Genomic DNA, 24,795 nt, shown 5'->3' on the forward strand with positions numbered 1-24,795 from the left:
TTTGTGCAATGTTCGTAAATCTAATATTTCAGGTGAAACAATGGATCTCCTGGTTTCATACCCGTGCATGCACCATGCACACTCCGCTGATCCTCTTTCCGGTAACTCTGGCTCTACGTAGTTTGGTGCTCATAATCATTTGTCTCTGTCTCCATGCACAGATCTCTCCCTCTGTCCATGTCCCTCCCCTCCCTCCCTCCTCTGTGTGCTGACACTCTCACACGCGCGCGCGCACGCAAACACTTCTCCCCCGCACACTCCCCCCGTTTTGGTGCTGTCTCATTCACTTCAGTACGCCATCCACGCACTGACTCCAACATGGAGCAGGGGGGGCGGGGTTGGATATAAACCTCTGAGATGAGACCACAAGCTACACTCAGACTGGACCCACTTGCAGTGCAAAGACCACAAGCAAGAAGACTCCGAAGCCGGGAGTAGAATTACCAACAATTTTTCTGGAGCTCAGAGAGAAAAGACAAGATAGACCACAGCTTTTGGTTCTACGGACTGTCTGTTGGAGCTCCAATACAACCAATTTATCACTTCGCTATACACCAGTTTCTCTGGATATAGCAGCTAAACAAAGTTGGTAGTAAACTCTTTGGAGTTTGGTTAGAGTCATATTTTTTCTTTGCTTGTGAGAGTGGACTGCACTGAAACTTGGGATCGACCCGTCTGGGGTTGCGCTTGTTCCTGGCTCTTTTCAGCGGCTGCGAACACTGCAAAAGTTTTTGGCCAGATCTGAAGACTTCGAGTCGAGTCAGACTTTTGAGTACACACTCAGCAGCTGCTACCCGAGCTGCTCCAACACACCTGGCCGACCGGATAGAGAGCAACTGACAAGACTTCAACAAAAGGTTTTCATGGTAAGACAAACCTTTTTACTTATTTGCTTTTACTGTTAAATGTCTGTTTTCTGTGAATACGGGATTGTAGTGTAGTGTTGATGAACAGGACATCGGAGGTTGCAAAGTGAGGATGAATGAAGTGTTGTCCTGCAGCTTCAGAGTTTGTTTCAGCGGATTTGTCTGTTTTACCTCGTCTGTTGCTGTCCGTGGTGCTGAAAGTGTCCGGCTTCTTCTCTGCTGAGCAACGTGCATCTATTGCATTTCTTTTTGCACATATCTGAGCTCTCTGATCGCAATAATGTCTGTTTCCTTCCAGATTTGTTTTTGTTTTCTGTAGTACTATAGTACTTAGTGATGCTGCCGGGTGAGGCAATGTGAACGAGCTCAGCAGCATAAAGTTACACTGTAGCAACAGGTTACTGGCTACAACTTTCTGATTTTCTTGTAAATCCATAAAGTTTCAAGTCAGGCCAATGAGGATGCTTTTGCAATTATGTCTTAAACACCTGCACGGATTTATCCCTGCATGTGTTTAATTCAAACATTGCTTTATTCAATGTAGGGAGTTGCTGTCAGCAATATGCAGTGATTTGTTTAGTTAGCTAGTGGTCCAGTTTCCTGCACACATGTGCAAGCACCGGGCACAGCAGAAGAGAAAGCGTGAACAATTTGTGGATGAAAGATGATCTGTAATGTCTACAAAATTGGCTTTTCTTAAATGTGCTTCCGCAAAAGCGAGCATCTTGCAAAAAAAAGATTGAGGTCAAGATATTGCGGTCGCCTCTATATCTTTCTCTATCCATTGCATTCACTCATACATACACACGCATAAGGGAAATGTATCATTCAATAGGGAAAGTCATTCGGACAGGAAAGCTCAATTGTCACAATTTACCAGTCTTGCTTTAAGATCATATGACTCGGTCTTCCAGGAGTATGCATCAGAGGAATAGCAATCAATTTGTCTTAACTTATTATAACTTCAGTTTATTTTATGTCTTTTAACAGCTTTTTTGTTCAGTCATGCAAATTACTTAACCATCTGCAGACAGTCAGGTGCAGCCAGTGATAATGTGACATCTCATCAAATGCCTGCATATTTCTTATTTAGAATATAGTTTCTCTTCGTCATACACCCAATATGATTTATGCATCTGTGATGAGACAGGCTTCTACAAAACTGTGCATGGCAGCGTAAATAGAGAGCATGTCACTGATGTTTAATGTGCAGTTCTTTACTGTTTTTCAGTACTGACCAGCAAAAAATCAAATGGACAAGCAAGAGAAAGGGGCAGAAAGGTTGGGAGGGAGGAATAAAGAGAGACAGAAAGAGCAACGCAGACACAGAGTTCTCCTACGACAGCTGGACCTCTTTCTTTTCAGTGTGTGGCTCATCACATACCCATTCATGGAGCTTCCGGTTGTTGGGAGGCAGGAGAAATACACACACCTACACAAAGCAGAGGTCTTTACTGCGGAGAGGAGAGGAAGGGTTAGAGTGAGTCAGAGATAAAGGGAGGGATGTGAGGAAAGTAATTATAAGTTATCTGCCTGAAAAGTACAGGTGTTTCTCAAAGTAGGCATCAATTGTTCTGCTTTCCCTGCAATGTCCCTTCTTTATACTATTAACCCCTCAATCACATACAGAAAACATAGGCATTTAGTGTGTACTTAAATGACATCATCCTTCATACATACCTCATGGTCACCTTGGTCTGTTCCACTGGGAAATAATAAGAATTGAAACATAGCAGGATAACACTGATTGCTTGTGAAAGATGTTGCTGAGCAACAGTGTTTCCCCCTCTAGTCTGTGCTCTAAGTCGCATCTGCCTTTATTTCAGCTGGTCCATTCAGGTACAGATACCTTGATATTGACTCTGCACCCTTTCTCCAGGCAGGGTTAGTCAATTAGTGGCAAAAAATCAGTGTCTCTACAAGACTAAGTGAAGTCTACACAAAGCATGTTTGCAAGACACATTTTGTTGCAAAATTAAAAATGATAGTGGATGTTCTATTTGAATGCATTTAGCCCCTCTACAGAGTAGCATACAATGTCATCATCAGTTTTTTAGTTTTAGTGATGCATCTTCATTATCCTACATGCATTTACATTAATATGCAAGAGTGACTGTCATTTGTCACTCAGAATGCATATTTCATTTTACTCTAACCTCTGGTATGCAATGCAGGAAATATTCCAGAAGCAATTTTAGGTGTCACAGCAGGGTATGTTATCACACTTTGCCATGGACACAGACTGTTTCCCTTGTTTATCACTCAATAGGAGGAGTGCATTGCACACATTTTGGAACTAATGGGCGTCTGTAGTTGCCAGTGGCAATGCTTCCTATGGACGTCAGACTGACGCACATGATTCGAGGCTCAGTTCAGTGTGTGGGAGGAAAGAGCAAGAGCTTGGAGATACCAGCCTGCTGTGAAGGACTGTAATTGCAGTGCCTGAGCATTTATGTCCCGGAGAACTGGGCATTTAAATTCACTGAATGTGCCCCAAAACACTATGATACTGATCAGAGGCAAATCCCTGATGAATCAATATCAGTTCAACAATGGGTCCAATTAAAATGCATCATGAATGTTGTTTAAAAGAAAGAATGCATTTCATTTGGAGTATGCTCTTATCCTGCATACTGATGTGTTGTGTTGTGATTATTTAGATGTTGAAGCATTCTGACAAATATATTCCTCTTTTTCATTTCCTGTTTCTCTGCAGACATGACAGATTGTCTGATGCACTAAAGTCTACAAGTTCTTCAGAGGGGTATCATAGATACGTCAAAAGATCTGAAACCAGTGCAATAACTTAAAGAAGTCAAAGAAGAAACCTTGTCAAACCAGTAATCACAGAAACCTCCATCTAAGCCGACCCAATGGCGTGGTCAGCTCTTACCGGCCCCTGTGTGGCCCTCGTACTGCTTTTATTCGGTTTGATCTCCTGCACTCCCTCCGGGCCAGCATCCCCGACCTGTGCCACCCTGGAACAGAGTCGCTTCTTTGGTGTATTCTCCTCTACGTCTACACTGCACTCCACACCCTGCTCCTGGACCCTGCAGAACCCTGATCCTCGCCGCTACAACGTCTACATGAAAATCACCAAGCCAACCGACTCCTGTGTGCCCCGCCAGATCAAGACCTTCCAGTTCGACTCCTTCATCGAGACCTCTCGCACCTATCTGGGCATGGAGAGCTTCGACGAGGTTGTCAAGCTGTGCGACGCATCAACCACTGTCACCTACCTGGAGTCCAGCAAGCAGTTCTTGCAGATTCGCAAGGTGGCCTCAAGAAACGGCGTGGAGATGTTGGAGGAGCAGAATGATGTCAGTGAGTTCAAGGCTGAGTTTCTGGTCGTGGGGAAGAGGAACCCAAGTATGCCTGCCTGTCAGATGCTGTGCCAGTGGCTGGAGAAGTGCCTGTCAAGTAGTACCCATGATTATCCCTGTGGCATCATGAACACACCCTGCCAGTGCTGGGAGGCCCCAAAGAGGAAGCCAGGAAGCTGCTACAGAGGCGGTGTCTACGTTGAGAAATGCCTTCCCGTTCCCAGAGACAGTGCACGCGATGCTGAGATTATCAGTAAGTTTGTAACATGTTTGGTTTTAAATTACCTCCAGAGTAAACTTTTTCAAATGTGAAAGAAAGTGAAAGAAAGACAAAAAATCTCAGGAGGTTTTCCTTAACTGTTGCCCCTGTATTTGCTGTGTTATTTTGTAATGACACCTACTAGACAGCTCTGCAGGCGGTCTCCACCACTGCTGTCTCTCAGTGTTTGTGTGTTAAGAGCTGCTGAGGATAATGATCCATGTCTTTAGAGCAGTGTGGAGGATGTGCACTCCGCCGCCACAAAGTAATGAGAAGTAAATCAAAGGTGTTCCAGACTTCAGGCCTCATTGGCAAGACTTAGTGAATCGCACACATCGACTGCTCTCCATTTTGTCTAAGGCGGGCCTGTTAGGTTTAACACTTGTCAAGGAGTCTCAGTTTGGGGAGGGATATAAAGCATGTTTTTGTGTTAGGTTGAGTTGGGGGGCATTAAAAAGAGCACAAAGACCTCACAGTCAGCTGGCAGCTGAAATCAACGCACCTGTCGGCCTTAAACACCACTATGTAGTTGCAAGCAAACAATCACCATTTTTAATCCCACATTGATCGGGTTGAGTGCTCGGTTTTGCTCATTTTCTGCACACAAGACAAATTATACTCACTTAACTCACTCAAATATTTGAGTCAAGCTTTTGTACACATGAAGTGGGGATATTAACTTCAACTCAGCTACTGTGATTTCTTGCATCAATATCAGTTTCCAACCTTTGCTCAATGTTTCTCCTCTCCTTATCTCTTCCTGCAGAGAGCTGGGCTGGTTGGGGCCGTTGGTCAGTTTGCAGCCAGGAATGCGATAGTGGAGTCCAGGTGCGCAGCCGAGCATGCCAGCCCGAGGAGGATGTGTGTCAGGGAATAGTTGAAGAAGGACGGGCCTGCAACCCTCAGCCCTGCATTGGTAAGCCCACCTGTCGTTTAGTCATTTACTCGGGAGAACTCGGCTGCAGGTGGCTCTGATTCAGTGCAATAATCGTGCAATTTCTCTAATTCTCTCAGGCAAAGAGCGCAACAGGAGCCAGGGTCTGCGAGCCATCGTCGGTTTGAAGAGAGACAATGCTGATGATTCTAACCATGGAGTTGTTGCAACCCAAACAGGTGAGATAGGAAGGTCTTGTTAATGAATGGTTTACACACTGTGATGTAGATAGGGGTTATACATTTATACATAATGTGGCTTGTGCAAAATAAAAAGGGAAATATCTGCATGTAGCTAAAGGTAGACCATAGGGCAACAAAGTACTATCTTAACCTTACAAGTGTTGATGTTGTAAGTGCTGACCCTCTAATTAATGTTTTTTTTCTACAGTAGATGCTAAGACAGATGAGTGGTCCCCCTGGAGCACATGTTCAATCACCTGTGGAGAGGGATGGCAGAGCCGCACTCGCGTCTGTGCTACTTCTTCCTTCACCACCCAGTGCACCGGACCCCTGCGTGAGAACCGGCCCTGCAACAATACAGCCGTCTGCCCCGGTGAGTGCCTGGTTCCTCCTCTTTAATGTGCAGGTGACAGCTCCACCTAGTGGAGAATTTACAAAATGTGCCTGTAGTGGGCAGCCTGTGAAACTTCAAGTGAATTCATATTACCAGTTGCACATATTAAAAAACAAAACCATAACTTCCTTTATGAAAATAACCCTCTGTGTTCCCTGTGTGTAGTTAATGGTGCTTGGGATGAGTGGACCCCCTGGAGTCTGTGCTCATCCACATGCGGCCGTGGTTATCGTGATCGTACCCGCACATGCAAGCAGCCCCAGAACGGAGGAGAGCCTTGCCGCGGCCCTACAAGACAAACTAAGTTCTGCAACATCGCTGTCTGCCCAGGTGAGTCAGGACTCTGTCTTATTGTTGACTTATATTTGATGATACACAGCATGATTAGACTCATCGGCATCCCTACCATCATAAACATCAACTGCAATGACATTACTTCTGACTCATATAGACGGAATAAAAGCCTCTGTGAGCATCAGTCAGTACCTTTATAATTACCGCAGGTGACTCATGATGTACTCATGGTCACTCAACAATATAGAAGCTTTCGTACTCTGCCACCTACTCCTGTGCTGAAAAGATTTCACTCATTTTGAAGTCACAGCTGCAGCTTAGTCAGTTGGTTTTCCCCACTTTTTTCCACACCAGATTTAGTGGTTATTATGATCACAATTATCTACTTTTATTTATTTTTTAAGTGATTTCTTTATCTATCCTACAGTATATTTGCATTGTATATACTGCATGTAACAATCAGTTGATGTCTCTATGCGCCACAGCTGAATTAGGCGAGTTCAGGCAAAGTCATTACTGAGAGATGATTACACTTTACATTTGGAATTGAAAAGCTTAGCAATGAAATGAAATCTGTAATATGAAAAGTGTTTCCCTGTGGTCAATCATTATTTGTTCTCATTTATCTTTTTAATCCCTTTATTAAAATGCCCAATATAGAGTTTTTAGAGTAGCATTGCTGGTCGACATTATTACTTCTCAGCGAAGTCAAGTGCACTAAACAGTGTCCAAAATGACATACACTTTCTTTTAGTTTTGAGGACAGTGGATCTTGAAGGTTAAGAGGCACATACAGACTTGCTTGAAGAACAGATAACCAAGCTCCAATTTTCTGTTTCACTTAAACTCAACTAAAGTAGGTCATGTGAAATGTTAATAGCATGAGTGAGTGTGCCATGATGCCTGTGACCTGAGGGTCCTTCTTGTCCCTGCGCTCACTCTAACTTTCTTGTGTATCCTCTGCTTCCCTCTAGTGGACGGATCCTGGAATGAATGGTCTGGCTGGAGCTCATGCACTGCTTCTTGCTCCAACGGCACCATGCAGAAAATACGGGAGTGCAACGGGCCATCCTACGGGGGCTCCGAGTGTCACGGCAGCTGGAAAGAGTCAGTCAACTGCTTCCTGAAAGATTGCCCTGGTAGGAAAATAATTTACATATTCAAGAGTAACTATCCTAATAAAGATAAATGAATTGAACAAATCACAGTCCAGAGTTCATGGTGTGAATTATTCTCTGTCTTTAGTTGATGGTCGTTGGCATGCGTGGAGCTCTTGGGGCAGCTGCAGCAAGACTTGCGGTGGAAGCGTCCAGCAGAGACAGAGAGTCTGTGAAGGGCCTTTCTTTGGTGGAGAGCCTTGCCCCGGTGAAAAGGGAGAACAGAAGCGTTGCAATGAGAAGAGATGCCCTGGTTAGTGACTTCAATACAATGCATAAGGGTGGCTACTCTGAAAGGCAATTCAATTCAGAAAGAGATTACTTATCCTTCTACTTGACCTTTTAACCTTTTAGAGCCCCATGAGATCTGCCCTGAGCAGAACGCTGGAGATGTTGTGTGGAAGAAAACACCCGCTGGAGACATGGCTGCTGTTGCCTGCCCTGCTGATGCCTCAGGTACAGAGACAGCAAGGACATGATTTATCTGTTTTCCTTGGGCGTGTTAGACTGTTTATTATCCCCCTTCATGCCAACTACAAGTATGTACTTTCTCTCATTAACAGGTCTGATTCTGCGCCGGTGCACCTTGGACGCTGTAGGTCTTGCCTCCTGGGAGAGCCCATCTCACATCAAGTGTGTCTCCAAGAACTATGAGAACATTCAGATGCTGGTAAGCCCCGGCAATATACCTTAATTAAAATACTACATGCCTCATCTCATATTGCTAATTTCCCAGTGGTGAAGTCAAACCAGCAAATGTCAAAGAGTCACATTAACCTTTCGACTCTTCTTCTGCAGTCAAGGGACTACAACTCCAAAGCGCAGATAGGGCAGAGTGTGGACGGGATCACTGAGGTGATTTCACGCCTGAGATTCTCCTCCGATGAGGGGGCCAAGTACAGCGGTGACCTGATGGCCGTCATGGAAGTCCTACAGAACACCACTGAACTGTACAAGGGAACCAGACTGAGGTTGAGCAACGCTGATGTCGAGGTAAGCTGAAATCTGCACATATTAAAGAATGAATTAATGTGACACTCTCTGACACACATTTCTTGCTAAGCTGGATTTTGTATCTTCTTACACCTCTGCCTCTATTTTATGATCTGCAGAACTACGTCCAGACAATCAGCAACTTATTGAAGGAGGAACATCGCGACAAATGGGAAGAGGCACAGCTGGTACGTGACAAGAGTGTGTGTGTGTGTGTGTGTATGAGTTATTATTATCACGAGAGAAAATGATGTTATGTTAACGTTCTTGTGATGAGATGAGTGTGTGCAGGACAAATTCAGGGACAAAATTGTCGGGGTGTGTATGGGAAGTTAGTGTGAAAATGTGAGGGGGGAGGTAGAATATCAATGAGTGATGCACTGACTAACACTCCCAAATGCCGTTTTACTCACCCAAATATTGGATGAGAGTGGAATTAAAGTAGGACGGCAACTACAAAAGCATTAAATTACATGTCTAGAGCGCAATTTATAATCTCGTTCTATCAAATGTTTCTAAATTTGTTTAGCAGTTACACTTACAACAGACTAAACAGAACTTTGACCACCTGTTGATGTTCCTTCTGAAGTGAGTGAAGAAACAGTTCCTACTAATGGGGTTCAGTGAGAAAGATAAGCAAACTTAGTAAAGTTAGGCAAACACTGCAGAGGGTAAACACATATTTGTGTGCACATTGAAAACTGGATTGTGAATTACTAAGGCCACTGCGTCAAATGAAAGCTAACTCTTCAAGGTGACAGGGGGATAGAGAGAGAGAGAAGTTGAATCAGGGAGAATCACTACGCCCACTTTGCAATCTGTGAGTCCCTCTGCCATCCTACATAACGATACCGGTTGTAGGGTGACACATACAGCACATTGCATACAAGCACGCACACATCTCTGCAGCTCTGCGTCAGAGACACGCAAGTCAGGCAGCCCTCCCTTCCACCGAGTGAGAGGGAGAGGACAAAAAACCTGAGTATGAATCAACAGCCTGCCCATTTATGGCCTTAAGGAAGTTCTGGGGTTGCATAGCAGCAAGCAGAGTGATTTCTTCTTCTTTTTTGACTCCACTGCTGAGTACTCTGAAAGAATAAGTACGAGCTGGACTGACTTAAGAGTAGGAAATCTAGATATGGGCATGTAACAATAAGAGGTAGCCTTGCCTAAGTTCTCAATTATAGTAATTGTGTAATTGCATATATTGCCCTTTCCCTCTTTCTGACTCTTCTTTTTTTCTTTTATCCAGATGGGTGCCAACATTAAGGCATTCCTCCACCTTGTTGAGGACTCTGTGAACATGATCGGTATGCAAATGAGCGGCTTCCAGGACATTTACGAAGTCACCGAGAATTTAGGTGAGCCCTAATTTCCCTCGCCAGCTGCTGCTCTCTGCTCACGTCTAGTCAGGATGATTTGTCCTCTCTCCAGCCCGAGAGTGCATCAATCTTAATCTCGCTTGTGAAACTGAGTCCATATAAGCAGCAGCAAAATATCACTTTGTCAGACTGTCAACTCCATCAGCTAAACCATATTACTTGTGCCATCTCCAAGATGTTGTGCAAGTATATTTTGCATAACGCGCATATGGCTTTTACACAAACTTATCAATCTGTCAAATACTGTAAATAACTTTAAACTTCACACTCTGAGTCACCCTCTGTGACTTGGGCTCAGTGATGGTGGCATTCTCACCGGACTTAGTGGAGAATGACTACTCTGCTAAGACACATATGAGACATGAAACCAAAATGTCCTTGGCATTAGACGATTCTTCAACCAACACAGTGTACAACAAACAAACTGTGACCTCTGAGTGCTGTTCACTAACAAAGCCATTTCCTCTCAATCTCTGTCTTCTCAGTGATGAGCATCCACAAGCGCCCGACGAGCACAGCCGCAAATTTCACCTTCCCCGTAAAGGGCTGGAGGGGTATGCTGGACTGGGTCAGGACCTCTGAGGAGAAGATCTCAGTGTCCCGTGATGCTCTGTCCATTGAACAGACTGGTAAGAATAAACAGACATCATTTTTTTTATTATTTTACACCAATTAATGTGCAGGTCTTGTGAATTTGAGTCTAAGCAGGCATTTTGTTCTTTCCAGATGGCAACGATGCTTTTGTGACCGGCATCGTCCTCTACAGAAACCTTGCCTCTATTCTGTCCTTTCAAAGGTAATACCATTTCTCTGCTTTTAAATGTCTGCAACTGGCCTTCCATGGAATATATTTTGCCGTCACCAGATGGCGCCTCACTCACTACTCATTTAATTCCATATTCTCCTTCATACATACATGTTTTATTGTAAGGCCTTGCAGATACCTCATGTTATTCAGTCAACTATAATGTCTCATATGGATGACACTGACTGTGTAATTTTCTTTTTCTTCACAGTAACACCACACTCCTCAACTCCAAGGTGGTGACAGTGATCGTCAAGCCCACCCCGAATATTCTGTCCACCCCTGTTGAGATCGAGTTCTCCCACCTCCACAATGTAAGTCCCTAATGGTTACCCAGTTTAATGGAGCCTTACGAAAAATATCAACCCCCCTCCGGGTGTTTGCTCACCGCACAGTACGCAGAGCCTGACATTTAGTCGACATTTACAGTGGCACTGTGACTTTTACTGACACTTGTGTGTGTTGAAATCCGGCAAAGATCACAGCTGAACCAAACGGTCAGTCGACGATGATGATAAATCATGCGCAGTAATTAGTCCCCACAGCTGATAAGATGCTATTTTTACTTTTGTGCGTGTTTTATCGGGGAGGGTGGCGGAAAATGTGGGCGGGTGGCTGGCAGCAAGCTGTTGCATCTCACACGTTTATAGTAGGGCATCCCGACCTACACATTTCACTTTTTCTGCATAGAATCTGCCACTGACTTCTCCATCTGCCTCTTGTTTTTGCAGGGAACCATGAATGAGACATGCCTCTCCTGGGACGAGAGCGAAACGTAAGTGTTGACCACAGTTGTTTTTCTTCTCAAATGTGCGTCTAACCGTCACTCACATCTATTTTTTGTCCGGGGTGGCCTTGTAAGCCGATCCGGTGCTTTTTGTTGTTTACCTCCTCGCTTGTAGCTGAGGCCCTTTCAGTCATGCATCTGTCACAAGAACATACAACCCCCCCAGACATACACACACCAGAGAGAGAGCAATAAAGTTTGATACATTTTTCATGTCAATCATTTCCGACAAGGACAAGGAACATGTTGACCCATCTCTCCCAGCTTAAAGCACCAGGCCTTTCTCGGCTGTCTGACATACTTACTGCATTACCAACAGACTTAAATGACATCCTCAGTGGTTCTAGTGACACTTGACTTCGATCCAGCCGTCTGCTGTTTGAGTTAAATGAACCACATCCTGAAGAGGGAAAAATACACAGACATCACATTTAACCTCATTACATACATCAGTGAGTAAACTCCTCACAGCGTCCCCATAGGTCACTCCGCAGAGTGTCAATCTGAAGACAATGGCAGCTCTCCTTCCCTCACCTCTAAGTCCTGTTCATATGTCACCGCCGGCCTTAATGGCTATGGCACTTGGGAGTTTGTAAAGATGCTAAGTTGCATTTGAATGACTTATGAAACGAGCCTGGTCTGGATCAATCAGCTGCAGGCCCACTCTGCCCTCCTGAAGAATACACAGGTGGACCATTTGCATTTAGATAGATTTGTACACTTGTGGAGGACAAATAAGAAATGAAAATGCACCAGTAACCTTTTTACATAAACCGAACAACCAGTCAAAGCAAAAGCAAAAGCAAAAAGGAATCAAAAGAGAAAATGTAATCAACTCTTATACTTTCAGAAGAAGGGCAATGTGCCTCGAGTCAAATTAGATTCATTTTTGACAGCGGATGTGATTAAGGGGAAGATAGAGACAGTGGAGAAAGGGAAGCTCTGGCTTATGGCAGAGTTTAGGGTCAATGCTTGTTTGCAGAGCAGCAAATGTCTGATCACAGGATGTGCTCTATTATGATCTCCACCAATAAACTTTAACCAGATAGACACAGATGAAATGCTCTGCAGCTTTTTGTGACAAAAGATAGGGAATGAATTACAGGGGCCACACGCTTTTTGCATCCTCTGCATCACGCAACATTTAACCCATCTGCATGATATGACAGCTCACACATAACACACATTAAACTGTGCAGCCAAGCCTGTTTAGATACCGCGATGATTTTGCCCCACGGCCCAAGCGCCCATGACACTCTGCACCAGGCTGGACCTGCTGGCTATGATGCCCCTCTGTATTCACCAGTCAGTCAGAGCCTGAGGGTGCTGCTCATTGCCTTAACCTCCTCTGTGCTCGCCGGCATCTGCTGCTAATGCCTCTTACACACACACAGGCAGATCTCAGTACGAGTTCTGAACAGAATCTTGTACATTCAGTGATTTGTAGAAGTTGACTTGTCATCAGACTAGAAGTGCATCTCATTTATAAGATGGACTCAATGAAGCACTCGTTATTGATTTTTACTTTCTGCCTATAATGTCATTCATCCAGGTTTTTGTCTGATCAGGCTTGGCACAGGCTTCTAGTTAGAAATAGTTGTGACAGATAACGTACCTATATTATGTCACTTTTATTTTGTTTTAGATTGCATAAATACAAACATTAATCAGTTAGAGTGTAGCATTACATATGGAAATCATAATTCAGATTGTCTTCACATTCCCCTCCTTCTTTTTCTAAAGAAGGAACACGCTGTCCTTTGTCCCCCAGTGCACTGGGGAAGTGTTGCCAATAAGCTCATGTCTATTGAGAAAAGATTGCCTATAACAAGAGATGTTACAGATTATGCTAATAATAAGATTTATGAAGGCCTATCATCAATCATGGCGCAGATGGCAATTAATCACATAAATGTGAAAAGCCATAATCAAGGCTTTCCTGAGATGCAACTGAGCACCTCAGGTTATATCAAATAATGTATTTTTCTCTCTCTGGATCAATACTTCAGTATTTAAATGTTATATAAAATGTAAAACGATGTGTATTGATCTGTATTAGGCTATTTAACATGCAGCCCTGATTTAGAATTGTCTAAATGTTTTTTTCTCATCATATATATGAGAAAATATCATCAAGAGACATTCTCATGAGAGATGTGTCAGATCTCTCCTCTCCTAACCCGTCCTTTCCCTCTCCTTCCCTGTGCAGTTCCTCTCTGCTTGGGTCTTGGTCTACTCGGAGCTGCAGAGCGGTCCCCGTTCATTCATTCAGAACCAAATGCGTGTGTGACAGCGTCTCCACCTTCGCCATTTTAGCACACGTCAACTTCGACTCGGTAAGTCTTTTGTCTTTTAACAACGTGTGCTTGTTTTTTTTTTTGTCAAACATTCGTCTTAAATGTTTAGTGCAGTGTGTGTGTGTATGTGAGGATGCAGTGTGAACATATACTTGTTGTTTTCGAGCGGTTTGCTGTAGCGCTGCCAGCCAGCACCTCTTTGTCTCCGTGCAGGTGCCGCTGATCGGAGAATGTATATTGAGGGGAAATAACCGAGCAACGTGTTGATATGCAGGAATTGCATTTAGGTTTTAAAACGAAAACATGATGCATTGCATATTCGCATGTCGATTTTCCACGAGCACGTTATTTGATGCTTATTTTCTTGCAATCAACTGCATAGGCTTATCGACAAAAATACATATTATCTCACCTGTGGGAAATAGCTTTTGCAGTCGCTTGCATGAAAAATATGACACGTTAATCCCACATTTTTAAATTCAATCACTCAAAACGACTTTTCGATTATTGTGTAATCTGGTTTTGCATTTAATTTCCGATTATGCATGCATTTTTAATTAATTAAATAAGATTAAGTAAACGGAGTTAGTGCAGGGGAACTTGTGTGCACCGGATGCTTTGATTATCAAAATCTGTCATTACGCATCGCTGTGTTTCATGCGCAAAGACAAAGTGTAATGTCCCCCTGTAGACTGTTGCCTCTAGAGCTGCTCGCTCTCCAGTTGCCGTGGCAACGGCTTCTGCAGCGCAAACTCGGCCTGTGTGATTTTTAATAACTGAGATGCTGAGGGGGGAAACACACACACACACACACACACACACACACACACACACACACACACACACACACACACACACACACACACACACACACACACACACCTCATCTCTTCTCTAAACAATCCCCCAGGACAGAGGAAATTGTCTGTCTATCTCTGCTGTGCATCTGATTGCTGCTGCACGCACAAAGTCATCAACAGATGTCTATTAGTTTAAAGGAAATATATATATTTAAAACGTACATTTTAAATGTTCACTTTTATTTAGTGTGCAGTGAATGGCAAAACAGCTCATAAATTTGGACTGCAGTGTTTTTCTGCTGCTAAGCCCATTCAGTCTCCTCTTTTTCTTTCCCCCCAACCTGTTGTTTACATGCTAGATTTGATTTGTCTTGCTGTTGCCAGTCCGAACAGCACCTTGCATATTTGTTATAGGCTGCACATACCCCCCCTTTTCAACCTCCCGCAACAGTAAATAGGCAGCTGCGTCAATCATTCCAGCCTGCCAGTATCTCTGAATTCTCGATTACATCCAGCCCCCTCTTCCTCATCCTCATCCTCATCCTCCTCTTCCTCCTCCTTCCTCTTCGGCCACAGCAGCAAGCCTGGAAATGCCAGAGAGGCGGACCAATGAGAGACAGATGTCTGGTCATGCAATAATGGTTCCTCCTCGCCCCCCCCCCCCCCCACCCCCTCCCCCCGCTTGCTTCTTCAGCCATCCTTTGATGTGTGCCGTGGACATTTTCAATAATGTCTTCCTGCAAGCCGTATGAAGAACACCAGTGAGAGGCAGAGATAGAGAAGAGATGTGAAAAACATACTGCAGTGTGTTAGCTCTCATCCGATATGGTCTGATTGCAGGAGTCCTGTAGCATCATGTGCGTTGGAAGCACGATGATCCATTGGGAGCAGCCCACACAGTTAGTACAGCAGATACCCTTGACCGCTGGGTTAATCAATTATTTTTTTATTTTACGGTGTTGGTTAAGGGTTTCTCTGCACACATTTCTCCTTCACATTTGTTCAAAATGAGAACATGTGATTCGGTCAAGGACAGGCAGAAGACATGCTTCATATTTAGGTCAAACTGGTTGTCGGGATTTCACTCAGAGGCCCATGGTGCATGCATCAACCCAGATAAAGAGATGGGGAAGAGAGGGAATAGAACATACTGTATCGCCCTTGTTATTTTTTCAGTAAAGGCTGAAGAAAAAAAGACAGCTCACTGCTCTGCTATCTGCCATCTGTTTTGGGCGCTTCTGATGTAGTTGGATAGATTTTGAAACAAATTTGCCACACTAAATTAGTCTTTGGCTGCCCTAGGCCGGACTTCACCAGCTGTGCTTGGATATCAGAAAAGCCTATGTGGAGCACATATTGCAATGGAGAAAAACAGTCCTTTAAGGCTCAGTTTTGGACCATTTAAATTCACTATCAACAATGGCGAACGTAGTGGAAGTCATGCTTCACATAGGCCTGCAATATAAGGATTTATGGCCATCATAAATCAAATGAAGGCCAAAGCAGTGTCTATTTCCTTCCCCTCTATGTGTGCTAATTTGATACCTGCAGATTTATTATATCTAAGGACATTTTCTCTCTCACCTTTTGGAGCCACTTATCCGTTCTCACCTTTTTCTCCCTCAACACATAAAATCAAACCATTTGTCAATGAGGGCGTCTTTATCCCTACGATGTTCATCCCGCTCACACGTTTTGTGGTGATGACAACTTGATCAGAGGTGTTAGATTAATTTATAATCGTATCCAAGCCACTAGAGTAGGTGTGAGACAGACCGCCTTATGGACGCAGTGAAAACCACACAATTAGCTGCTGGGGGTTTGTAGGTGTGTTAGCTCAAGGAGCTGAGATTTGTGTGTGCAGCAGTGACCCGTCGGCCCTCCGGGTGAATGAGCAGCAGTGAAGACGGGCAAAAGACAATCCCTCCTCTGCTTCCTCCACCAAAGGTTCGGTGCCAGGGCTGTTTGAAACATGGGTCGGTCAACGCTGCTGGCAGTGGCAGGCGCTAAGCTGCTGTCAGAGATCAGAAGGGCAGGTGGTGGCAGATTAATGCACGGATGATAATGGTCCACCTGTTCACTCCTGCAGGGATGTGCAAGGAGCTGCTGGTTGGCACAAAAACACCAACATAGCAAGAAAATGCAAAAAATAAAAAGGCATGTCTGTCAAATATTAGAAGCTTGTTTTAGCAGCTCAAACTAAGAAACACAGCAAACCCCCCCATGAACTGCCCCTGGGAAAATGAACAACCCTTTTTTTGCTTAGTGGAGAGAGAGATATGTGCAGTACCCTTTTCGCCTCATTTGCTGAATCAAAAGCTCACTGGAGAAGCGCAGTGACCCTGACTATTTGTTTAGTTTGCCGCTCCATCTTTCTGACATGTTCACCTTGGGGTCACCTTGCCTCAGCTGTGTCCTGATTGTGCCATTCAACTGTTTGCCTACAGGGAGCTGTCTGCTCTTCCAGATAGCGCCTACCCACAGGCTTCGCTAGTGCGTGCACGTGTGTGTGAGGGGGGGGATTTCAGTGCTGGTGTCCCTCTGCTAGAATGTGTGTTTGTAATAAGCTCTAACAGGCATGTTTGGTCTTGTCTCCTCTCTGTAGATCATGGACAAGGCACTGCTCCCGTCCGTGACTCTCATTGTTGGCTGTGGGGTCTCCTCTCTCACCCTGCTGCTCCTCATCATCATCTACGTCTCCGTGTGGAAGTAAGTAACCCTACAAGCAAAGTCCGCCATGTCGGCCTTTTAACATTATATGCTGTGTGCTCTGCTTTCTATCTCCTTTACCTCATCATCCCTAAACTAATTATTTTCTTCCCCCTTTTCCAAACTCCAGGTATATCCGCTCCGAGCGCTCCGTTATCCTCATCAACTTCTGCCTCTCCATTATATGCTCCAATGCCCTGATTCTCATAGGACAAACTCAGGCTCGCAACAAGGTAAGGCGCTCTTCTAGCCAATCCTAACCTCTCTTTTAAAACTCTCTGAAACTCACTGCTTTGGGGATTTTTGAAGTAGCAGCGCCACTGACACAGATTTCTCATCTTTCCTCTCTATCTCTCCTTTCTCCTGGGCTCCCACAGGTGGTGTGCACTCTCGTCGCTGCTCTCCTGCACTTCTTTTTCCTCTCCTCTTTCTGCTGGGTGCTGACAGAAGCTTGGCAGTCCTACATGGCTGTCACCGGTCGTCTGCGCAACCGCATTATCCGCAAGCGCTTCTTGTGCTTAGGCTGGGGTAAGAACACCACTCTTTATGTCTATCTCTCTTTTTTCCACCTCTGTTGCATCACTTTTCTCAAAAGCTTTTTTATTTTCTCAGGCTCTAACGTTTCCCCATCCTTTGATTATTTTCTTTTCAGGCCTTCCTGCACTGGTGGTGGCTGTGTCTGTGGGTTTCACTAAAGCTAAGGGATATGGCACTGTCAACTAGTAAGTCTAGTCTAAACCCGCAACTTTTGGTCTCTTTTCTCTGCATTTATTCTGAAATTATTATTAATAATAATAATAATCTTAGCTCAAGCATTAATATCTTCTTACTTCTGTTTTCTAGCTGCTGGCTGTCTCTTGAGGGCGGACTTCTCTACTCCTTTGTTGGCCCTGCTGCAGCTGTTGTCTTGGTATGTATTCTGACTTTGTCATCCCAATCCATCAAACTATGTAGTCTGTTTGTAAATGCGTTACCTATTATTACATTGTCTCATCCATTTTTCTTCTTGCAAACAGGTGAATATGGTCATTGGTATTCTGGTCTTCAACAAGCTGGTATCCAAGGACGGCATCACCGATGTGAAGCTGAAGGAGAGAGCCGGGTAGGTCTTATTGATCTTCTCCATACACCAGAGTATTGCGCTTATCTCACTCATCAGTGCCATTACAGGTATATTGATGATGTGCTTTGATATCAAGCCTCACAATCAAACAACAAGAGGGAATAGACCGCTGCTAGTAGAGAAACAGAAGTCCAGCCTTTGTGATTCTAATCTGTGGTTTTCTCACCCTGCAGAGCATCACTGTGGAGCTCCTGCGTGGTTCTGCCCCTATTGGCCCTCACCTGGATGTCTGCCGTCCTGGCCATCACCGACCGTCGCTCTGCCCTTTTCCAGATCCTCTTTGCCGTCTTCGACTCTCTGGAAGGTTTCATCATCGTCATGGTTCACTGCATCCTGCGTAGAGAGGTATGGAAAACACATTTAGATGAGATAAAGTAACAGGAATTAAAATAAAAAGGATGTTTCTTGTACATGAGCAGTGGTTCCAATGCAATTTCCTGAAGTTCTCCTTCCATTCATTAGGTTCAAGAAGCTGTAAAGTGCAGAGTAGTCGACCGCAAGGACGACGGCAATGGAGACTCTGGCAGTTCTCTTCACAATGGCCACACACAGCTTATGGTAAGTTTCTTGGCTTATTGCCTTTTTAATGTCTTGAGTGCCTCTTGCATTTTATCCCTAAATGAATATGTGCATACATTAAGCACTGATAGAACATCTTTTATTCTTTTCTCAGCAGTCTGATAACGAAAAGGATGGAGATTCAAACAGACAAGGTAAGCCCCTTTCACATCAGCTTTTTTCCTCCTGCTCCTAACCATTTTACCATTTGCATTTCAATTTCTGTGCACTTCTGATCATGCATAAAAAGAGAACATATATTTATTGAACCAATTTTTCAGACGTGGCATGGTTCTTTATTGTTTTTAACTCTCTCTTAACTTTTTTTTTCAAAAGGAATGATGAGCTCCTCTGAAGAGAAGATGCCTCCACCTCAGCTGCCTCTTCCCATGGGCTCCAACTTCCACACGCTGCCATCCAACCTCAGCAAGAGCCACATGCAGGCTGTTCCCGAATATTCCAGCCACACTCTCACGCTGAAGAGAGAGAAGAGCCGTCTGGTGGGAGGAATGGACCCAACGTGTGGGAAACCCGTGTACGTCTGCGAGGGGGAGCTTTTCCATCAGCTGGACGCCGATCTCGCCCGGGCTCAGGCCGACGGCAGCATCTCAGACGGCAGCAGTTACGTCCTCATGCCCAACACTACCTCCACCCTGAGGGTCAAGCCCAAGGATGACCCGACAAAATACAACATCAGCGTGGAGCAGATGCCACAGGCCAGACTCATGCACCTCAGCGGGCCCTTTGCAGAGCCCCAGGCTGCCTTCGGGATCAAGTCCATCCCCCTTGATCAGGTCAGCGTGTCCTACTCCGAGAGAGACTCGCCCATCCAGAACATCCACAACATGTCCAGTGAGTCTCACATCACCCACAGCAGCCTGGAGAACACCTTCGAGTCCATGAACTCCATGATGTCCAAGAGTGAGACCATCTCCACACTGTCCATGAGCTCCTTGGAGGTAAGAGGAGATGAAATAGTGTGACCTCCTGCAGAATAGTTGTTTTTTGCATTCTTGTGCAATGTTTCTAATATTCAGCTGAAACTAAACCAACTTTCTTTGTCTTTCTTTTTCTTTACAGAGACAGAAATCCCGTTATGCTGAGTTGGACTTTGAGGTAAATATTGTTCTGGATTTTTTAAACTTTATAAATGACATGTGATACATCTCTTAAATGTATTGAGCAAGCATTAATATTGAGACTATAATGGGTTTTTTTTCTTTGTCTTCTTTAGAAAATAATGCACACAAAGAAACGCCACCAGAACATGTTCCAGGACCTAAACAGGAAGCTACATCATGCTGAGAAAGACAGGGAGTCACCTGCTTCTGACAGCAAGGTAACATATCATGATATAATGCTTGTCATCCATTTCCATAGACATTCATTTTCAGGAAATGTAGAGCAAAATATGTAAAACTTAGCAGAGGCAATTCTAATGTTAAAAGAGATTCTCTGATGGAAGAACGACCTTTTAAAAACAACCAGTTATGTGTACTGAACTATGGTTGTTATTACTTTGAGGTCATTTGATTAAGGATGTATTTTCTTCCTTCCTTCTTACAGTCTGTGAGATGGAGTGTGTCTTCAGGAGGAAGTGACAAAACGAACCACAGTGTGAGTGTTTATATACAAACTCACAAGCTCAAAGATTTTACTGCCTGTTAACCAGACACACAATCAGATATTACACTTGCCTCAAGGAGGAATAATTTCCCCCAAATGACAACATGACTTTCATTATTAGAAAATCACCTCTGATGTAATGAAGCCCATTTCATTTTTGAATAAATCAGGAATTTGCTCAGAGCTGATAGGTGACACCAGTGTTAAATGTCCTCCTCTTTCTACCTCAACAGGACAAACAGCAGGGACCTCTGGAAAGGCCGTGGGAGGGAGTCCGAGTAATACAGCAGTCGCCCCCTGCATGGGTGCGTAAAGACCTGGAGCCCTTAGCCGCCTCGCCTCTGGAGCTGCACTCTGTGGAGTGGGAGAAGGCCGGCACCACCATCCCTCTGGTGGGGCAGGACATCATCGACCTGCAGACAGAGGTCTGAGGCGGAGGAGGGGGGCGCGAGAAGCCACCTGATTTCACCTTGTTTACCTTTTTGGTTTAGGAATGGGATCCTATATGGATAGTAGAGGAAACCAAGAATGGGAGGAAGTGAGAAAGTAGGTCCCAGAATCAATATCTTCGAACCCTCAACCAGAGCAGGAAGGAAGAGAGAGAAGGAGTGATGGAGGTGTGGATATATCTGTGGTGATGGGATGGTTAATTTAGCTTCTCTGTGTGGACTTAAAGCATCTTGTGTCAGAGTGCTCTGAAGGTCAATGGATTAGTGGAGCGATCAGTGGTTTCCATTGACCAGGACTGGCTATGGTTCCATTAGCGCCTCACTGGGAGTTTCCTGAACTCTTCAGCCTGGGCTCAGAAGATGTGGTCGACATGTCTGTGCTTCTTTTTTCCTTCAACTCAACTTTGGAGAAAAATGATATAATATAATATGGCGCGTCCTCCCAGCTTCTCGGGAGGAACCACCGTAAACTCTTGGCTGCTCCTCTTCCAGCTGAATTACTTTCCAAAATAGGACAAGGCAAGTGAGCATAAGGGACAAGTTTCATGCTTGGAGTCCAACATTCTGCACTTCAGTAGATGGGCGCACACATTTTTGTTTTTTTGGGTTCATTTGTTTGTTTGTACCGTTTCACATCTTGAACTTTAAACAGCTTAAGATGAGACTCTTCCATGCGACTCTGAACTGAGAATATAACTCTTCTACTGGAAAGTGGGCTCAATCATAATGATGGAGCTTCACACTGCTGTTATCATCATGGTTATTATTATTATTATTATTATTATTATGATTACTGTCAGTGTTATGATTAACATTATTATTGTCATTATTGAGTTTAAAGCTTATATTTTGATTTTTCATACCCCCATACCCCCAGGTACACGTTCTATTGTTTTGTGCTGTGACCTACAGCATTAGGCTCCAAAATAAAAGATTCAATGCATCTTTAATGTGTTGTGAGCCCAAATGGACTGCATTGGGACTAACAAATGAGGATGGTGATGGAGATGGTTAATTACCCAAAATGTCTCCGGTATTCTGCTTCAATACCAAAACACCAGCACCAGGATGAACACAGACTCTCACACAGGAAGAGCAGTGCACTCTGGAGAAATGCTGAGTGGAAATGTGAGGCAGTGGAGGGGAGAATCCGGCCCTCTCAGTCTGCACAAGGTGCAGGCTCTTCCATGTTGTACATGTGGATTCAAGGGGTCAGCGAGACCTTTCATCATCGCCCTTCTGTTTCTCAGCCCTGCAGGACTCTTGGACCGAGCAGAGGCTCCTGGCGCTGGTTTGACTTCCAGTGCAGCGCCAGGTCCTTGAGACTTTTAACACATTTGTGTTTTCAGCCATCAGTGTGATATAGTGCAATATGATGGGCGCTTGATGCTCAAGCAAGATTGATAAAAAATGATTTAGGCAGTATTTTTTTCTTACCGATGTTTCAACACTTTTATACCATCTTCCTCATATTTACTGGGAATATAGATGCTTTATGAGAATATTGTATGACAAATCTGTTTTAGTAATTCAAGGAATTTATTCACTAGAGATTTGTTAGCACAAGACTCCATATTTGGAGCGCTTTGTGACAGGTAGATAATTATACTTCTATAAAGCAAACATTATATAGAATGAATTATAGCCTACTGTATGAATATCTCTAAACTGTGCTTCAGGATATTTGTGATTACTCGACGCAGTGTAGCGATGGGTAATTGAACCTCATGTCTTCTGTAACAAAATGTTTTTGATAACCTTGTCAGTAACTCAATAGTATGTACTACCAGCCAAATTCCCTGTCCCCTTCAAACTCCTATGTCTTACCCTCAACCAGATGCATACCTCAAGTTGCTTGTATTGGAAAGCCATTTGTATTTCCTTGTCACAGCTTTGTTTATTATGTTCTGTTTTACCTCCTGTATATGTACAGTTTTCACAGCACAAGATGAATGAGTTATTTCTAATAAAAACACATCCATATTACATGAAGAATGTGATCCTTGATTATTGGCGGGTAGACACATTATAAAGGTGAAATACAATTTTAAATATCGTATTCTAAGTCTTGCAATCATCTGATTCAACAAGCATCTTCTCCTGCATGTATATTAAGCCAGAACAAAACAAAGCAGCATCTAAAAATAAAAGTTGAAAAGTAAAATCTGCATCCTACAAACTAAAATAACTAAATTGATGATAACAAATTTAAAGTTCTGACCACGTTGTTCATAAACACATTATGATCATGAAATACAACTTTAAATCTAATATTGGAATATGCAGAACGTGAGACAAAAGTGGATTTTGAACTCATGCCACATTAAAGCCTCTGGCAAACATTTTGCTGTTTAAATATAGACGTGATTTGCAGGTACAAAAACAGCAATCTGTTAAGATGATGAAAGTGCAATTCCCCTCTGTTCTATTTTCATGCTTTCCAAGGAGGCAAATCATTACAGAAAAAAAGACCTGTGAAGTTGAGTAATGAGAAAACAAACAGATTTGACAGGGACCAGGATATGATTCTGACCTCTTTAAAAATAGGACATGATGTCGACAGTTTAAATTTAGTTGTGTCTGCAGTATTGCCACTCTGCTTTCTCTCTTCTCCATATAATCCGTTCTTGTTCTTCGTTTTAATTGAACCAATGTGCTGTAATTCTGCTGCAAGGCATAAGGAAAAAGAGTTTTACATCATCCATTTGTGTAGTCTTGCTCATTTTGTGAGGTCATCAGGAGAGCAGACTGGCTTGTGTGCTTTACTGTAGGAACGATCTTTCACTGTACACCATGTTTGTTACCATGTCACATGGTATGCACCATTTTCTTTGTAGAGTCTGATTTTTTTTTTATGCTTTGTGAAACATTTCACACCAAAAATCATCTGTGCAGTGTTCACAGCCTGCTCGTGACAATTCAGAGCACTAATGTTGACTCTGAAAGTAAGTCACTGTTGACTCTCACTTTTCATATTTCTTTATTTGACCAAGAAGACAGGTTGGCTGAAAAATGGACGGACAGGTACAGGGGAAGATGCAACACTTTCCTCATGTGTAAATACACACATTTTAATTGTATAATTTATATTCACATTAAAAACATGAATATAGAATGAGACAAACTTCTGTCTGCAGCCTTTCTTTATCGTGATACACAAGTGCAGCATACTGTTAACCCACATAAACACACATGGACAGTTTGTATGCAGCTATAAAGAAGTGTGAATATTATATATAAATATTATGTAAAAGGATGCAGCCTCTCTTTCCTCATCAGCCATTTACAAATCAAATCCAATCAAGATCCCAATAATAAATAATGTGTGTCTGTGTGTCTGTGTGTGTGTGTGTGTGTGTGTGTGTGTGTGTGTGTGTGTGTGTGTGTCTGTGTGTCTGTGTGTCTGTGTGTGTCTGTGTGTGTGTAAAAAACAGAGCCCCAATGCTAATAACATCCTAAAGCTGTCGATGAATAACTACCCCCCACCATCCAACACATACAACTCCCGCTTCTCATCTCAACCCCCCAGCCCTCCCGACGTGAAATCCAGATCAATTAGCACCTTGCTGGCAGTAACAGCGAGGTGCTGGCTGTCTCTTAATTGAAGGCTGTTGCTATAGAAACAGCTGATGCTAATTCTCTAGACGGGTGAGGAAGAGAAGGTCTTTAAACTCCCAAAGAGAAGCGAAAGAACAGAAAGAGAAGATGCTATTTCTTTCCACAGGCACTAATGTCTTCTTAATGATTGTCAGCAGCACATGAAATTATTATAATTAGCAAGTGCAGAGCAGTAGCAAGGTTCATCTCCTGTAAATTGTATTTTTGTTTAAGCTTGAGGAAATTACATACAATGAAGA

The 24,795-nt window shown here is 43.6% G+C and overlaps 1 protein-coding gene across 2 annotated transcripts; it reads left to right on the top strand.

Annotated features, from left to right (window-relative positions):
• The first annotated feature begins 389 nt into the window (after nucleotides 1–389).
• LOC115015807 (adhesion G protein-coupled receptor B1-like) lies at nucleotides 390–22,930 on the top strand. 2 transcript variants are annotated; one of them, XM_029443374.1, is made up of 32 exons: nucleotides 390–866; nucleotides 3,583–4,442; nucleotides 5,215–5,364; nucleotides 5,463–5,561; nucleotides 5,773–5,937; nucleotides 6,124–6,288; nucleotides 7,227–7,391; nucleotides 7,498–7,662; nucleotides 7,764–7,865; nucleotides 7,973–8,079; nucleotides 8,208–8,402; nucleotides 8,522–8,590; nucleotides 9,655–9,763; nucleotides 10,270–10,413; nucleotides 10,511–10,580; nucleotides 10,801–10,903; nucleotides 11,321–11,364; nucleotides 13,586–13,712; nucleotides 17,079–17,182; nucleotides 17,313–17,415; nucleotides 17,560–17,710; nucleotides 17,835–17,904; nucleotides 18,026–18,092; nucleotides 18,199–18,284; nucleotides 18,479–18,650; nucleotides 18,768–18,863; nucleotides 18,979–19,018; nucleotides 19,200–19,822; nucleotides 19,944–19,979; nucleotides 20,098–20,202; nucleotides 20,430–20,480; nucleotides 20,723–22,930. In XM_029443374.1, exons 2-32 carry the CDS (start codon nucleotides 3,740–3,742, stop codon nucleotides 20,918–20,920), a joined length of 4,584 nt encoding a protein of 1,527 aa, XP_029299234.1. In that variant the 5' UTR covers nucleotides 390–866; nucleotides 3,583–3,739; the 3' UTR covers nucleotides 20,921–22,930. The 2 variants fall into 2 exon arrangements, with proteins under 2 accessions (XP_029299234.1, XP_029299235.1); XM_029443375.1 differs by lacking the exon at nucleotides 20,430–20,480.
• The last annotated feature ends 1,865 nt before the right edge of the window (nucleotides 22,931–24,795 follow it).

This window comes from Cottoperca gobio, chromosome 11, assembly GCF_900634415.1.
Source record: "Cottoperca gobio chromosome 11, fCotGob3.1, whole genome shotgun sequence".
In the NCBI taxonomy this organism is placed as follows: domain Eukaryota; kingdom Metazoa; phylum Chordata; class Actinopteri; order Perciformes; family Bovichtidae; genus Cottoperca; species Cottoperca gobio.